Source organism: Stenella coeruleoalba (genome assembly GCF_951394435.1).
Source record: "Stenella coeruleoalba genome assembly, chromosome: 19".
In the NCBI taxonomy this organism is placed as follows: Eukaryota; Metazoa; Chordata; class Mammalia; order Artiodactyla; family Delphinidae; genus Stenella; species Stenella coeruleoalba.
In genome coordinates this window covers 44,491,946-44,509,460 of record NC_137165.1, presented here as the reverse complement: position 1 = coordinate 44,509,460, position 17,515 = coordinate 44,491,946, and the positions used below count along the sequence as shown (strand labels likewise).

Here is a 17,515-nt window from a genome sequence, read left to right as displayed (position 1 = left end):
AGTCGCCCTTGGAGGTCAGCTCCACTCAGCCTTGGAATCTTTTGCTGCTTCCTTGGACCCTGTGCCAGGGCTGTCTGTACGGATGACCTTTAGTCCACAGGTGAGGGAACTGGGGCTCGGAGGCAAAACAACTTGCCCCACATCACTCACCAAACTGAGTGTTTGTCAGAAAGGCACCACACTGGGGGATGATTCTCCACTTGTCCCAGAGCAAGGACTCCAGAGTGTCCATATATGGGGGCCCGGGGGGCCACCCTCTACCTGGGTGTGGCATGTTGAAACCACATCCACGTAGTACTTTCCATAAGACTGGGGGCAATGCCATTCTGTCTCAGAAACGGGGAACAGAAGGCTGATGGAGAGTGTTGCCTCTTCTTACGATCAGTATCAGATCGCAGGCCGGGGATTTTTATGGACACTGAGGGCAAACCCAGCATCTCCTTCCCACCTGGCAGATGGCTTCTCTCGGCTGCTCACTGAGGGGAGGGGAGGGGAGGGGAGGTGCTGGAACAGAGCTGTGACACCCTGGAGCCCCGTAGAGCCACTGCCGGGGCCTGGGCTGCTGCCGCTGTGGCCTCTGCAGGACCCACATATGGGGCCTTTCTGGAGGCAGAGCCCTGGGCTCAGTGTCCTTATCTGTGCAATGGGCAGGCTAGACAAACGGCCCTCTGTGCCCCCTCCAGGGCTAGTGTTCCAAAATTCTGATTTCCCCCCAGCCTCCTCTCAGAATGGCCAGAGCCGTATCCTGCTTGACAGCGGGGACACTGTTGCCTCTGGCCAGAGTGGACATCAGAGGAAGGAAGCACCGCAGGTTTCAAACATTCCTTCCACCTGACAAGCCACAGGGAGCCTGGGCGTTCTCTCTTATCCACTGACTTCTCTTCCACCGTTTTGAAAAGCAGTAGATGAAACTGCCCAAGTGATGACACCGTTTCCTTGCACGATGACTGCCCTCATGTCCTGGCTCTCATGGCATTTATCACTTTCTGTTAGCACCCTATTCAGACGAGCATTCACATCTGCTGGCTTGCTTGAACCGCAGGAAAATTCTGCTAGGCCCACATCATCACCACTGCTGTACAGATGAGGAAACTGGGCTTCCAGCTGGGAAGTGGTGGAGGTAGAACCGCCTCTGTCCTCTTTCCACTCCCCACACTGCTTTTATTCAGACACCAAGGAAAGTGGTACCTCCTGCTGTCTTCCCAGACTCTGCACCTGCCAGGACGGAACCTGAGCTACACAGAGGGGCTTCCCAGACTGGCTGAGCCACCCCTCCAGCAGAGCTCTCCCCAGCACGTGAGGTCCCTCCATGCAGCACAGAAGTCCGACCCCTCCCCCAGTCCCGCCCTGTGTGGGACCGCATCGCCCAGTGGGGTGCCCTCGCTGACACAGCCCCAGGCAGCGATGTCCCAGGCAGGGGAGTCCTTCACAACAGTTCAAGCACCGTCTCCAGTGTCCTTCACTTTGTTCCTCACGGCACCTCTGGGGAGGATGACAGATGAGGAGATGGTCTTGTTTGGGTCACAAGGTGGGCGAGTGGTGGAAGCTGGACCAGGGCTCGGACCCCTGTAGATCAGGCCCCTTCTCAGGGCAGAGAAAGGGGAGAAACCCTCCCTTGGGCCTTAGAGACCCTCCAAGACCAGGACCACCACACGCCAATCTTGACCTGTCCTGGGGACCTATGGACCCGAGGGCCGGGCAAGAGTGTCTCCCGCGCAGGCCACCTCTGGGGAGCGTGGGAGCCTAATCCACCAGCCTTTGATCCCTTGATTACTCACCACCATCACTCTGAGCTTGACTCCTTCCTCCTCCCCATCACCGTCCATAAACACGGTGAGAGTGTGCCCCGCTCCACCCAAGCTTCAGATCTGCCGGGATATGGGCTTATACACCGCTTCCTCCCGCCCACCTCCTTGAGGATGGTAGGAGTTAACGCTTGCACAAAAACCTGCCCTCTAAGTTCAAGGTGGATGCAAAACGACTCTGCCTCAGGGGCACAAGAGACGTTTTGGCCTGCTATTTCAAGTATTTTAACCCCCTCACTTGACAGTAAGAAACCTGAGGCCCAAAGAAGTGAAAGAACAGGAAGTTAGAAGCACAGTCAAGACCAGAAGTCGGGCGTCCCAGCCTCCAACCCCACAGTCCCTCCTCTGGCTCCACAGATGTTCAATAATGATAGCTAGTGGCTGTGTGAAAAATTGACCTGGCTCCTAATTTACTTACTAACTTGTACACAAATTTAATCAATTGCAGCCTCGTGTGTACACACTTGGCTATTATCTGTGCTTTGTGTAATCCACCAAGACACTGCCCAAGGACCGTTCCCACTGAAGCTTGGGAAATCCTGGCTTCCTGTCTTGGCTTTGGAAACGTGTCCTGGACCGCCCAGAAACAGAACAGGGTTGCCAAGAAGAGGAGACAGCCAAACCCAGTGCCCTGCATCAAGGCACCCCAGCCTCCCCACCGGGCCACCCTACCTGGCTCCCTACTTGCAGGTGTGCACATCGTAGATGCGGATACACTCCTGGCAGCTCACGTAGCAGCACCAGTGGAAGATGCAGTGGCATTTCTCCTTCCGCTTCTCCGTCCTTGTGTTGTGGCCACGGCCGCAGCAGAGCAGGTCGCAGCCATCGATGCCGTGGGAGGTGACATTGCAAGTCCGGTCCCTGGTGCCGAAGGAGCCCGTCTCGGGGTTGGGCTCGCAAAAGTTGGGGGAGTTCTCGTAGTAGACCAGGTCCCTCTCGGTGGGCGGCTTGAAGAGCGCGTACTTGGCGCGGAGGGTCTCCACCCAGCCACGGGACTCCCGGTGCTTCTCCACCACCATCTCTGAGGCGCTGTCGTACTTGTCCTTGAGGAAGTCCCCGATGGCGCGGAAGTCGGGCTGGGCCCACCAGCAGGTCTTCACCTCACAGCTGCCCGACAGCCCGTGGCACTTGCACTTGAGGTGCATGTGGTCCAGGATGGTCTAGAAAGAGGACGAGTAGCAGCTGGTCCCCAGACTGACCCCACCTGGGAGCACACCCAGGCCCTCCCACTCTGACCCACCCACCCCCATCGCTGAAGCCTTCTCTATTCCTACACCATGCCAGGGTGAGAACTGACTGGGGACTGAGGCTCAGACCTGAAGGATGATGACCTTGTTTCCCTCCCCTTCACACCCCAAGCACTGGCAGAAATCACATCCACTTCTCAAAGCCCTAGAAAATAAGAATTGTTATTCCCATGTAACAGATAGGGAAACTGGCTGGGAGCTTAAGTGACTAGCCCTAGGTCAAGCAACCATAAGAAAGGATGGAGGCTGAATTCAAAGCCAGGTCCATGGGTCTCACAGCCCTACACAGGCAGCTGAAGTGCACCGGATGGGCTGGCTGGTACCTGCGCTCGCGGGCTGCCGCATCCCCAGGGTGGGGTGGGGGTGGGGACCCGGAGCAGTCCGAGGAGAAAGGAGGGGGAAAGAGGAGAGCAGGGAGCCAGGAATGCACAAGGGCCACAGGGAGGGGCAGGGACAGGTCCGGAAAAGGGGTCTTGGGCAGGGCTGGGGTGAGGGCGGCCAGGGCTCACCGTGCGGCCAGCCTCGTTGTTGTGCTTGTTCATGGCCGAGCGCGCGTCCGGCCTGTTCTCACGTGCGTCCGCGAACTCCCGGGACACAAGCACCCCGAAGTCTGCGTCCTCGCTGCAGCCTCCCCACTTCCAGCCTTCCCCGGGCGGCCCTTTATGATGCGAGTCGCAGCCACAGATGGTGGAGGTGCCCTCGGCACAGGAGCGTGTGACGGCGAAGGCCACGCCGGCTGAGGCGATGGCGTGCACGAAGGCCGATTCGCGGGTGGCTGTGGGGAAGGCATTGGGAGGCGCTGCTCAGGCCGGGCCCTGGGACGCGGCTGCCCTGCCCTGACCTCCCCAGCTGCGAAAAGGGGCTCTGCAGCCCCAAGGGAGAAGAAGTGCCTTTTCCTCTTTGGTTGGCCTAGCCCCTAGTGGGTATCCCCAGTTTACAGATGAACAAACTGAGGCCCAGAGCTGCTAACTGATTAACCCAGGGCTTTAACAGCTGGCAGAGTGGAGCCTGTTAGAAACAGGGGTGGAAAGGCAACTCTGGCAGGTGGGTACAACTTCCCTCTGCCACCAGAGTTCCTGACCAGGAGTGCAGTGGTCAGCATGTCAGCTTCCCCCTTCCATTCTCCTGTCCTCCACCCAGACAAAGCGAAGGTTTTGGACTGAGAAGGCCAAGCCCCTCCCGAGAGGATGGAGGGACACAGGGCACTTCCCTGCTTCTGTCCCAGGGTCCAGCAAAGAGAAGAAGAGATTCTCAGGGTGCCCCCCCCAACCCCGCTGACATCATTATGATAACTACCTTTGAGTGCTGGGTTTGCACCAGATTCTGCCCTTCGTGTGCTTTATCCCATTTAATCCTCTCACCCCTGTGAGGCAGAAAGTCTTATTACAGGCCCATTTAGCAGATACAGACATTGACAACTAGGGAGGCAAAGGCCTGAAAGACCTGCAGTCCAACCATCTCTCTCCTTACTGCTGAGGAACCCAGAGCAGGGAGGTGACCTGCCCAAGGCCAGACAGGTTGCAAAACGCCAGGCTGCTGGCCTGGATGCCTCCTTTCCTGGGCTGTGGCTCTGGTCCTGAGCGCTGAGGGCAGCTCGGCGTACGAGGGAGCCTGGTAACCCCTCGTGGCCACTGCCATCTCTTCAGAGGCCCCGGGGCCCTCGTGGGCCACCTGCAGAGGAGGGTGCCTCCCCCTTCCCGAGCAGGCCGGCGGGGAGTGGGAGCGGTCCCCGCCTGGGCAGTGGACCCGCGCAGCCAGCGCCGACTGCGACACGGCGCGGCCGAGGCCTGAGGCGCTGCGCCCCGGCTCCGACCCCGGCCCCGGCTGCCCACCCCTCAGCGACCCGGGGGCCGGGGGCGCCAAGGGCGAGCGCCGCGCTTCCGGCCGGCCCGCGGCCTCTCGCGGCGGCGGCGGCGCCCGGGCCCCGGGCCGCGCTCGGTTCCCAGCCCCGGGGACGCGGGGGCGGCGGGGGCGGGGCGGGGATTAGCCTGGGAGCGGCGCTGACAGCCCTGCTGTGCTGGTCCCCGTCCGGCGGGGCCCGCTGGGCCGCTCAATCCGCCTTTGTTCGCGCGGTGTCACACCGCATTACCCGCATAATGCGGCCGCCGGGCCCGGGCCGCCGGGCCGGCCGCCACCGCGTAGCAACGGGCGGCTCCCGCGGCCGGGCCGCGCCCCCGGCCCCGGCGCCGGCCCGCGAAATCCCCATTGAAGCGGCGCCCCCCGCCCCCGCGCCGCGCCGAATGGCCAGAGGGCGTGTGAATGGCTCGGCGGCCGCAGCGGGCGCGGGGATGGGCCGCGCGGTGGGGGGCGGCTCTCGGGCCCCTTTTCAAGCCGCCTAAGCCCCTCCGGGCCGCCCGCCCCGCCCGGGGACCGCGATCCCCCGCCGCCCGCACCCCGCCGTCGCAGCCTCGCGCCTTCCGGCCGCTGACCCCTGCGCCCCCCGCGCCCGGGTGCAGCCCCGCCCCGGCCTCCGCTCCGGGCGGGCCAGCCCCGGGGAGTCGGTCCCCGGCGTCCGCGGAAGATGCGCGCCCCGGAGCAGACCGCCTCCCTGCCACCCTGGGTCTCAAAGCCGTGGGCAGAGGTCTACCCTGGCGGCCCACACGGCAGGGGTGCGGGACTCGCCAGAAGCGGGGCCCGAGCGTGGAGCCTAGAGCTGCGTTCGAAACCGTTCCCGCCGGGCTCTGGGCGCTGGGGCGCGCGTGCATGCGGGGGCCTTCCTCCCGGAGACCGCAGAGCTTCCCTCAGATTCCCAGTGTCTCTGACACCTTCCCTCCCTCCCCCCACACAAAACTGCCCTCTTGCAATTTCGAGATGTAGGTAAGTCCTAGATCCTACAACGGTGATTTAAAACGTTAAACACAGACGTGAAGGGATAATAAGCTCAGAGACCCGGTTTTCACAGGCTAACGTCCCGCGCGGGGAAGAGCAATCAGAAGGTGAGTCTTGCTTTGGGGAGCGCGTCTAGACGCCAGGCTGTTTGATTAAGGACTACCTGGCCCGAGGTGGGGCACCGGAAGGCGAGGAGACTGACACGCCTGCAAGATCAGGTTTGAAATGCAAACCTGCAAACCACCGCCACTTGGCCCCAATTGGAGGCCAAACCTTTTATGTAAACAAGGAATAATTAGCTTTGGTAATAGAAGCTAAGCAGAATCATCATCCATTGATTCGCTAATTGCCCTTCTGTCCCATGACAATAGCCTGTAGGTCGGACTTACAAGGTGCACCTGAGACACAGTAAAGGGGGACTCCACTCTAAAATGGGGGGTCGGCTTCGCCCCACTCATTCCCTGCCACTCCCCCCCAACCCTTCCCCAGGTCCAGCTGGTTCTCAGATCCCTTTTCCTTCTGGCTGTAAATGGCAACTCTTCTAAAAGGAGGGAGGGCCCGGTTCACCTGTTTGGGTGCCAAAGCCCTGGTGGTGGCCGGAGGAGGGTTCAAGTTGCTGAGGAAAAGGAATGGTAGCTCCCGGGAGGCCAGCTGGGTCATTACATTCCTAGACACTGCGATTGCTCAAATAGTAGCCCAACTTCAGCCCAGAACTCACCAGCCCCAAAATCCCCTTCTTGGGAGCAGTTGTGCCTCTCATGCCTCTCTCCCAGTGCCTTCATGTTCAAAGTCAAGTAATGTGAATCCCATTCATTTGCGACACAGCCAATGAGACTCACAGGTTGCAAGATGCAAGTTACCCAAAAGCCAGCACACCCTCTAGCCCCACCACAATCCGTGGGCATATCCAGCTATCAGGGGCATGGGGACCAGCTGAAGCTTCCCACGGAAGCACCTGGGGGCAATGCAGTGCCACCAGCACGAGGCAGCTTCCTCAACTCCAGAATTTTCTACATGGGAGGGACCTAAGGGGGACAATGCTCTCACCCCACCCCAAAACTAGATTTACATAGCACTTAACACAGCATTGGGAAAACGTCACGAAAGTCCACATCAAAGCCTGGGGCCACCCACTGTGCCGGCCAGGAGGAAAGGAAGGCTGCAGCCTCCTAGCCTACCCTAGGATCTCGGGATGGGATCTCAAGGCTGCCCAGCCCCCAGCAGCACCTGGGAAGGTGTGGCAACCACCGACAACAGCCTGGGTCAGGCCAGAGAGGGACCTGGCCCAATTTCTGTGGAGGCCGCAGGTCGTGACCAGCTTTATCGCCCTCCCCTGGTGACCCTGGGCTCAGAGCTGAGACGCCCTGATGTGGAAGAGTGACTGTGCCCTGATGCCCTCCCCCCACCTCCTCGCGCACCTCCTACCCACCCAGAGACGGTACCTTTGTCGAGGACGGGCCCGAAGATGGCCAGGCTGTCGTCGATGGTGGTGCAGTTCCAGCGGCGGCCCCGGAACTGGTGCTGGCACTCCTGGATGCCCAGCTTCACGCCCTCGGCCACGCTGGGCATGATTTCGATGTAATTGCGGCAGAAGCGCAGTTGCTTGGGGACCAGGCCTGGGATGGAGCCGCAGAGCAGGGGCTGTGAGCCCAGGGATGTGTACTGCTGGCCCAGGGCCAGGGACCTGCAGGCAGACAGAAGGCAGTGGCACTGCAGGCACAAAGCACGCGGCCCACTGTGGGCATCGTTTCTTCTCCGTGAGTACTCAGGGTAGGTGGAGCCATGGAGGGCCTGTGAGCCTGAAGCCATGGCCCTGAGAAACCTGGCATCTGAACGCACTACCTTCGACCTGGCGTGTATACTGTCCCTTGAAGAGCAGAGCTCTGATCCAGGGAGTCGGCCCTCTGCCATGGGCATTTCCAGTTTGCAGGGGCACCTGGGAGCAATGCAATACTATGAAAAGAACCCCGGATGGAAAGATGGTATTAGAGGCCCAGGTCAAGTCCCTCCCAGGCTCTGGGCCAGTTTCCATGATGGGGAGAGGTCAGGTTGGGAGTTTCAGTTTCTAGGGCCACATGGAGACTTTCAATGATCCATCAGAAGGAAACAAAATCTACGGAGACGAAGATGGCAGGAGCTGGCTTGACCCCCATCACATCTCAGAGAAAGCAGGAAGTAGAGAAGCCTCAGTCCTAGCAGGGAGCTTGCACGTGTGCAAGCTTGCACTCATACACACACACACACACACAGACCACCTGTGGCCATGCCTCTCAGCCTCTTCCCTGGGACGATGCCTGCCCAGCCCAGAGCCTCCCAGTGTCTCTCCCCAGGTCTTTGTCCGCCAGGGCCTCTGTGACCATCTTTGCAGCTCCCTAGAAGTTTCTGGAGCACCATCTCTTTTCTGACCAGAGATTGGAGCTTGGCTTTGTTTCATGAAAGTCTAGCTCAGGGTCAGGAGGGAGAAGACCTCAGATCGTACTCCCCCCATCCAATGCAAGTGACCTTGATCAAATCACGTCACTCTAACGTCCCTCATTTTTCAGTCAGTAGTCTGTCAGTCTAGGTGGGGCTAACCACGGACCACCCTGCCTTCTGCGGTGCCTGCCTGGGTCCTGAGGGGTGGGAGTGACTGCAGGCCTGGCCCGTCTGCACCCTGGGCCTTAAGACTGGACCTGAGTGATAGAGCAGGTCAGCCCAGAGCCCCCTGATGCGCACCAAGACACACACAGCATCTGACAGGGCTTTGCAGGTTGCCCTCTCCTGCCCCTGCCCTGTTTACAGTTATAAACTGGTTACTGTGATAATAATGATAATCAAACACCTAGCATTTATTATGTGCTGGACCGGTTCTGAGTGCTCATGTCTTACCTTATGGAAACCTCACAGCAAGTCTGTGAAGTAGGAACTTCATTATCATCGTCAACATCCCATTTCATAGACAAGGAAACTGAGGCCAGGGAGCTTAGTAAACTGCCCAAGTCTGCAGGACTGTGCAGCAGCAGAGGTGAGCCTCCCGCCCCAGCTCAGGCTGCCTCTCCACGTGCTCTTAACCAGCACATCCAGGCCTGCCCTGCAGCTGCCCCAGTGGCACTGCAACCACCGGATAGAGAAACCGAGCCAGGGTTCAGTGCAGATGACTCAGCATTGGGCCATCATGGGAGGAAGGGAAGAAGGCCATGCCTTTCCCACTCCCTCCTCTGACGTTTAGGCCCCAAAGCCCTATATGCAGACAGCTGGAGAGGGGAGCTGGGGCCGGATGGAGGTCGCTGCCAGGTAGCCCCATGGCCTCACCTGGGTTTGGTTCTGAGTGTGGGCCTTGAGGACCCCTCTAAAGGAATTTGGCGATTCTTTGCCACCTCCTCATACCCGGCCTGGTCCCTGAGTGTCCCAGAGCATCATGGGGAGACCTGGCACCAACTGCCCAGCCTCCGTGTCCCTCCCCTTCGGCCAGAGCCCTCCCCGGTCTCCCCCCAAAAGGCAGCTCCATCCATGCCTGTCCCTAGAGGGATGGACTGGCCTTGAGGAGCCCACGCGCTCCTTCAACCTGGCCTCCTGGACCCACTGCAAACTCCAACCTGGTCAGGCCTGTGTCACGATCACCTCTGGCACCAGGGGGCTCTGTCCCATGTCGTCCCCCATTTACTGGTCTGCTTACCAACCACACCAGGGCCCCAGGGCTCCTTCCTTTACTCCTTCCACATCCTCTGTCCCTCTCCTCCTTCCCTGCCCTCTAGTGGCCTTTGCCCTACACCCGTTGGCACTTCTGCAGGCCTGGGCACCCTAAGCTGGATCAGAATAAGAACCTACAAGAGATGCCTTTAGAGAGCACAAAGCCCATTATACAGATGAGAAAGCAGAGGCCCACAGAGAGAAGCAGCTTGCTCAAGGCCACACAGCCAGATGCACGGAGCCAGGTGTGGCTGGTGCCGCTGCAGGGACGGGGCGGGGGGGGGCTGGGCTGTGGGGAAGACCCGGCTGGCTCTTCATTTCCACTCCGTGAGGCTGCCCCTGATCCCAGCCCTCCAAGAGGCTCCCTGCTCCCTCATTTCACCAGCATCCCCACCCCAGTGGGTCCCAGGTGGGCCTACCCAGCCCAGCAAAATGCCCAAGCCCTACACACTGGCCGGCAGGGCTTGGTTGGCTGCAAAGGCCAGAGCTGTCCCCCAAACATCTCCCAGTAGGGAGATGCCACGGTCCCCTGCGCTCCCCTCCGGGGCACCAAGCCCTTGACTGTGAATCCTTCCTCCTGGACAGTCGCACTCTCTCCTCTGACCAAGCAGATTTCCTTTCCTCTGCAGTCACATTCAACACTAGCGATCATCAGGACAACCACTTATTTAGCACTTATATGCCAGGCGCTTCACAGATATCATGTCGCTTAATCCTCAACAAGAGCTCTATGACATGGGTACTGTCATCTCGGTTTTACAGATGAGGAAACTGAGGCAGAGAAGTTGGGCAACCACAGGTTTGCCTGACTCCAGGGATGATATCCTCCAAGAATAACTCCCAGCCTCAGAGACGATGAGTTCTTTTCCCTCCTCCCACCAAACCCTGTCTCCTTCCTGTCGTCCAGGTCCATCGTGCACCTGGAGCCAGGCTGCCTGCATTCAAATCCAGCTCTGCTGTTTCCAAGCTGCTGATCTCAAGCAGTTTACTTAACCCCTCGTGCCTCAGTTTCTTCACCTGTTAAATAGACATAATGGGAGGGATAAAGGATAGAAAGCCCCTGGCACATAGGAAGCCCTCAAGTCGCGGTGGTCATGGTGGTTACCATGTGTTTAGGGGCTGTCCCCAGCACTTCGTCCCCTGCTACGTCATCAACCGCATTTCTCAGCCCTCCCATCCCTGACTTGACAGAACACATCGGAATTTTCAGAGCCCCTTCCCATCCATCACTGGGAAGGATGCAAGGCTGGCCCCTTTCCCGGAAGCTCAGTCCTAACCAGGGTGGCTGAAAAGACATCTGTGATCTGGCCGAGCGTTAAAGTTAACCCAAAGGGCAAGGGCATAGGGACCCTTCCAGGATGCTCCGTTCAAGGATTTCAGCTCAGATCTGGACATCCTGCCGGTGATGAGCAAGGGCCTCTAGGGATGGGGGTTTAGCTCTGAGGGCTGGTGCTGGGGCCAATGGGGCTGTGGCCGTCGGATGGATTTCTGCAGGAGAGCTGCCCTCCCCCAAATACGCCCTGCCACCCGACCGGTGAGCCTCCTACCCACACGTGCGCATGTCTGAGATTCCACCACCACAGATGTGTTAACTTGACTCACAGCTCCTTTTGTCCCCACCAGCGAAGTGCATGTTCCCCTGGAGGAGGCCACACGGGGAGCCTCATGCCCCTCAGTTCTTCGCACCCAAGTGGGAGTGGCCTGCTGGCTGACTAGCGCCCGCCATCCGCCTCTCCACTGCCCAAGTCCCCGGCAAACATCTTACCCATCCTTCAACCTCCAGTTCCTGGGCCGCCTCCATTCTGAAGGATTCCATGGGCCCCCAGACAGAAGTAACCTCTCCTCCCTCTGTTCCTCCTCTACTTCACTCAGACCTTATCTCAAAGGGCTGAACTGACTTGTTTCCAATTCCATCTGGCTGTGCTAGTGTGAGTTCCCTGAGGATAGAGGTTGTGTTGCATCTCCTCCCATCCCCCACCAACACCTCTCACCATACCAGACACACAGACACACACACACACACACACACACACATACACACAAGCACACTTGGCCGACCAGAGGGCCAGGCCCATGACAGGTACTCGCTGATTCTCCAGGGGAGGAATAAAAGAACGACTCCTTCCCAAAAGGCCAGTCTGATCCACCCCCAGTCTTGCAGCCAAACTCCCCAGGCTTCCAGGCATCCGGAGGTTCCACCTACATACAGGACAAGATTCCTCAGTTCCGCTGAGGAAGTTCCTACGTTTAGGACCCGAGAGAGTGGCTGGGCTCCCAAGGGAGGTGGGGACCTGCCTGGCACTGGCAGCTGGTGAGGGGGAGGGGGGAGGGCACCGCCAGGCCTATTTATACCCAGCTCCTGGCCCTGCCCGGCCCAAGGGCCCTGCCACCCTCCCCTAAGGACAGTTCATCCTCCGCCCAACCACCCACTGCCCAGCTGGGCCGAGGACAGACACAGGCAGCCAGGCGGATGGGTGGCAGGTGCCAGCCAGCGACAGGCTGCTCCAGAGGCCTCGATGTTGACCTCTGAGGATGAAACAGCCTCTCCAAACAGGCCAGGCTTAAATGCCATGCACGGTCGAATCAGCCTCCCAGCCCCACCAAGCCGTTCACCGCCCCGCTCGGCGCCTTCGGCCTCCAGAAGCTGGAGGTGGGCCTGCATGGTGAGCACAGGGCACCTCGGTGCTGACCCAGCCTAGGCACACAGCATATAGTGAGAGGCCTACAAGGGTCCCGCGCGGCGCAGCCTGTTCAGTGACCGTGGCGCGGTGGACCCACAGACTCTGCCGTCCACCCAGCAATGACCTGCCGGCGGGGACCACGTGCTGTCCCCGCCCTGCTCCCCTTAACGAGCCACGTGGGTTGGAGCCCTACACCCAACCAGGTGCCCTCCCCTGCACTCAAACTTTCCTACATTTTTGACCTTCGACTCTTCCAACATTATAGTATTCGAGAGATTGGAGGGGCCTCAGGAGTCATCTAGTTTAGGGTGTTTCTTATTTGTTAGCCATTTTTTCCTCATCTACATCCTCCCCCCACCCTCCCTGGTACATAAAACAGATAAAAAGAGGGACTCTTCGTCAAAAAGCTAAAGATAGAATCATCATATGACCCAGCAATTCCACTCCTGGGTACAGATCCTGGAGAACCGAAAGCAGGGATCCAAGCGATACTTGTACACCAGCGTTCACGGCAGCACCATTCACAACAGCCAAAAGGTGGAAACAACCTGAGTGTCCATCCGCAGATGAATGGATAACAAAACATGGTAAATCCACACAGTGGAATATTATTCAGCCACAAAAAAGGATGATGCTCTGATACAGGCTACAACATGGATGAACCCTGACAACATTATACCAAGTGAAACAAGCCAGACACTGAAGGACAGATATAGTATGATTCCACTTACATGCGGTACCAAGAACAGGCAAATGCATCGTGACCAAGAGTAGGTTAGAGGTAGCTGGGGGCTGGGAGGGGAAGTCACAGCTTAATGAGTATGAGTTTCTGTTTGGGACGATGAAAAGTTCTGGAAACAGTGGTGATGGCTGGACAACATTGCAAACCTACTTGATGCCACTGATTTGTACACTTAAAAATGGTTAAATTGAAGGAAAAAAAAAAAAAAGAAGGGCAGGGGCCCAGAGACCTATCCCTTGACCTTCCCCCTTGCTCTCACCTGTGGCCCCTCTGCAGGATGCAGTCTGAGAACCACTGGTCTTATCTAATCCCTTCCTCCCCTGGATGGGAAGACTGAGACCCAGAGAGAGTTTGTTATTTTCCCAGGTCACACAGTCACATATGCGCGGGGCTGTGGAAGGTGGATCCAAGGGTGCAGCCCAGGGAAAGGCTCCGGGGTCCCCGCCTCTGCTCTCCAGTCTCAGCGTGAGCTCCGTGGCCAAGCCTCCCCTGGTCATGCCTTTCTTGGAGTCATGGTCCTCTCGGCCTCACCTTTTCCAACGGCGAGGACTGACCATCTCTGCTAGCCCCAGACAGGCCACCTGAAGATGCTGACCCAAAGAACCGGTGCCTCCTAAGCTGACTGCCATGAGTTCAGGAGGAAGGGAAGGAGATGGAAAAAGGGAGGAACCAGAACCACCTTCTTTGTGGTCCTTTGTCTCTTTCCTCCAGAGTGACCACCGTGTTTCTGGAAACAATAGCCCAGTGCTTGGTGCTCTACCAGCTGGCTCCTGGACAGTACTGGACAGATGGCCTTCCTGTTCCTGGGTCCAGAGGGGCCCAACCCTGGCCTGGGGCAAGATGGAAACTTCCAAAATGGGAAAGAAAATCTTGAAAATGGGCAGAAAGTAAAGATCCCGCATTGGCCTTGGAACTCAAGGTTACTACCTTTCTACTTAGCTCAAGAGGCCACTCAGGGCCGGTGGACATCATGAGGGGAGCCTGACGAGTTCAGGGGCACATGTACCCAGTGCGGTAGGGGAGGGCAGGGCCTAGTGGGCCCTGATGCACCCAACTCCTAGGACTTCCAAAGAGCTTAAACACGATGGCAAGGGCCACTCACCCTGGTGCTTTGGCAGGGAGCTTGTGAAAAAGCAAGAGGAGGGCCTTAGGTCAAGGGTCACAAGCTCCCACTTTTTTCTACCCATCCGCTTATCCTCCCTGGAGCACATGTGGGCCCCACGGGTGCTAAGCACAGCTCTACACCCTCCCAACCCAACCCAACCCTGAACCCATCTCAGTACGAGCCAAGGGGAGGGAGTTGCTTCTGAGTCCAAAGGGCTCACGTGGTCCCGTAGTCCTCAGAGCGGGCCTAGATACCCCAGCAGGTGCCTTTCATCAACATCTCCCCGGACCTTTCCCGTCAGCAGCTGGTCCATTCACTCAGTAGGCATGGATGAGTCCTCTGGTTCTCATGTGTCCCAAGAAGAGCTACAGGGCCACCCTTGTTTATACACAGGAAGGGAAGGGTGAGGGTAGAAAGCATCCACACACTGAGCTGGGACCCAAGGTCCAGAGAGGAGTCACTGAAGAAGCAACTGCAAGAACCTGACCCCAAGAGCAGTAAACATGTGGAGTGCATAGAGGTGCCTGCCCTTAGCAGAGTAGGTTAAAGCCTTCCCTTGGTAAACAAATTCATTCCCCACCTATTCACTCAACACACATTTAAGTGACCACTGAATGGGGCCGAGTGCCAAGCACTGGAAACATGGAGATGAACTGAGCCACACCCATGGGGCACCCAGACCAGGAGGCATCTGTCAGTTACAGACCAACAAGCGTTTTTCCGGCACCTACTAGGTCTGGGTGCCATGAGTGACAAAGGGTCCCCAGCCACCTGTAGCTTAGCACCCGAGTAACCCTCATGCCAGAAAGCACATGGTAAGAGCGGGGGCATCCTGGAAGAGGGGCGAGCGAGTCCCAGGCAGTGGTGACCATGAAGCACGCTGGCAGGCACTGAGCTGGCGAAGGATGGCTGGGGCTCCCCCGCCCGGGAAGAGCCCCAGGCAAGAGGTGGGAGAGAACGGCGGTGGGCCCACCCCATCTGGAGTCCAGGGACCTTACAAAGGAGCAGAGGAGGGGAAGGGGGCCCCGAGTGCCAAGTTTTACTCTGGTGACATGTGCAGCCATTGAAGACTCCTGAGCTGGGCTTTGGAATATTAACCTATTAGACAACGTCTAACTGCAGAATGGGGCCGGGGGTGGGCACTAAGAGACCCAAGGCTGGGAAAGGAGTGGGGGTGAGGTGGCCGGGGTGACACTCTATGCTAAGGAGAGTCTCAGGCCTGTCTGCGTATCACAGTCCCCCAGGGGGACAGGTTTCAGGGGTCAGGGGTGAACCTCTTTGACCTGGGGCCCGAGCACCTCCCATTTAGTTTAGCAGGGCCTGTGGCTCTGGGTCTCAGGACAGTGGCCTTAGAAGCAGAGAGGAAGGGACTTCCCTGGTGGTCCAGTGGTTAAGAATCCGTCTTCCAATGCAAGAGACGTGGGTTCGATCCCAACCTAAGATCCCACATGCTGCGGGGCAACTAAGACCTGCATACCACACCTGCTGAGCTCGCAGGCCACACACTACAGAGCCCGTGCACCCCAACTAAGACCCGACACAGCCATAAAAATAAATTAAATAAATTAAAAAAAAAAAAAAACAGAAGCAGTGAGTGAGGACGGGTCACATGGAAACAACAGGAAGGAGGAAAGGATGACCAAGATTTTGAGCCAGGATGACCAGAAAGATGGAGATGCCGTCAACCGAGAAAGGGGACGTAAGAGGCAAAGCAGTTTGGGGAAAAAAGAGGAAGTTTGTGGGGCTGGTGAGACCTGCAGGCACCCAGGTCCAGACAGCACCGGGGGTGCAGAGCTGGAGCCCAAGGGAAAGAGCAAGGCTAGAAGTTCAGATCTGGGAATCTGTCCCGGAGCTAATAGTGGAATAGTACTCGAGGCCTTATCTCCCCCAGGGGGCACCCAGAAAAAGGGTGAGACAATCGGGGAGCCTCATGGTGGCGGCGGTGGATGCCATGTGCCAAGGGAGGGAGGGAGGAGGCACGAGGGTGGAGACAGGGCCCTCACACCACGGGGGCTAGAACTTCAGGCCAAGAGGTGGGGAGGGCTTTTCAAAACCCGGCAGGAGGCAGGCTGGTCGGGCTGGGCTCTGCCAACACGGGCACCAAGCACCGGGCCTGTTTTCTTGCAGGTATTCCTGAGCAGGAGACGTGCAGCCAATAGACTTGGACAGAGCGAGTCACCACGCCCTTCCTTCCTTCCTTTCCTCTGCTCCTTCCCTCTTCCACTTTTGTCCCCACCCTCCTCCCTGGGTGATGGCATCCTAAGCCTTCAGTTCACAGCCCTGTCCTCCTGCCGGGTGGGGTGGGGGTACCTCTCCGTGCTCACGGTGGGACCTCCCAGCCTGCCCCCCACCCCACCCCAGGGAGCTCGTCCCGCTCGCCCTGGGACCCAGGATCTGGGTCGCTCCCTCAGGTTGTTTTGGCTGAAATCTGGCCCTTTGGACTTCGGTCAGCACTTCCTGGATCTGTACTGGTGTAAATGTGGGGGAAAGGGGGTATTCCAGGCCAGGAGTCCGCATCGCCATGGGTGACAAAACCCACACATCCCCCCCCCAAATGGAACCAAAGTGAAAAGCCGTTCCCTCCCATTGGCAGCAGCCCCTGAGGACTGGCCACGGTGCCCTAAACTCTCCAGCACAACTCAGGGCCCTACTGGCCAAGTGGCCACTTGTGCACTCTGTGAGTGGCTATGACAACTCCCCTCTGCTGCCCAATTTCTAGAAGCCACCTTTCAGGACCAAGTGGGCACCTCAGACCACCTGAGAGCTCAGAGGGGCCACAGCCGTGGAAGGGAGAGAAACGAGTGGGGGGACACTCAAAGCCAAGGTCTTGCGGAGTTCCCAGTAAAAGGGAGGGGCGGGCCCTGCGGGACGTTTCTTTGGGGAGAAGAAGATGGGGAGGGGGGAGGGAAGAGAGGGGTGCAGAGGGTGGGGCAGGGCCTCGGCTGGAATGTTACAGCTTCTGTTCTCCAAAGCGGCTCCCAGAGTGCCTGGCCTGAGGCTCCTGGCTGATCTGATAAGATGTGACAAGGCGGCCTGAAAAATGTTGAAACCTGTAAAATGTTGAAACCTGTTTTTTGTTGTGTTGTGAGCGTTAGGGTTTTTTTTTTTGCCTTCTCAATTTCATAGGAAAGTGGAGTTGATCAGAGTGGAGAAGGGGAGGAGGTAAGAGAGAGGGATCGACCCCTTCAGGCAAACTGCAGGGGGAGGGGGATGGCACAGGGCGGGATGGTCAGACCTGGGGAGGAGGAAGAGAGGGTGAGAACTGAGAGGAAGCAGGGGGACAGAGGCCTTGGAGAAGGGGGAGGGGCTCCTGCCTCTCTGGCCCGTCAGCGGCTCCAGCTTGGGTCCTCAGGGCTGTGTCCTCCTCGCACCGAGAGGACACACGAGCTCTCGGCCTCTTCCTTCAGGCAGGTATTAGCCTGGGAAGACTGGGCCTG

General features: G+C 58.4%; 1 protein-coding gene across 1 annotated transcript in view; it reads right to left on the bottom strand.

Moving 5' to 3' along the window:
- Positions 1-17,515, bottom strand: part of WNT3 (Wnt family member 3) — a gene marked incomplete at its 5' end in the record, with an annotated part of 42,584 nt that overhangs the window by 1,236 nt on the left and 23,833 nt on the right. Inside the window, 3 exons of the mRNA XM_079905230.1 lie at positions 2,478-2,965; positions 3,562-3,827; positions 7,324-7,565. Coding sequence (XP_079761356.1) covers positions 2,486-2,965; positions 3,562-3,827; positions 7,324-7,565 — 988 coding nt within the window. The 3' untranslated portion in view covers positions 2,478-2,485. The remainder of the gene's footprint in view (positions 1-2,477; positions 2,966-3,561; positions 3,828-7,323; positions 7,566-17,515) is intronic.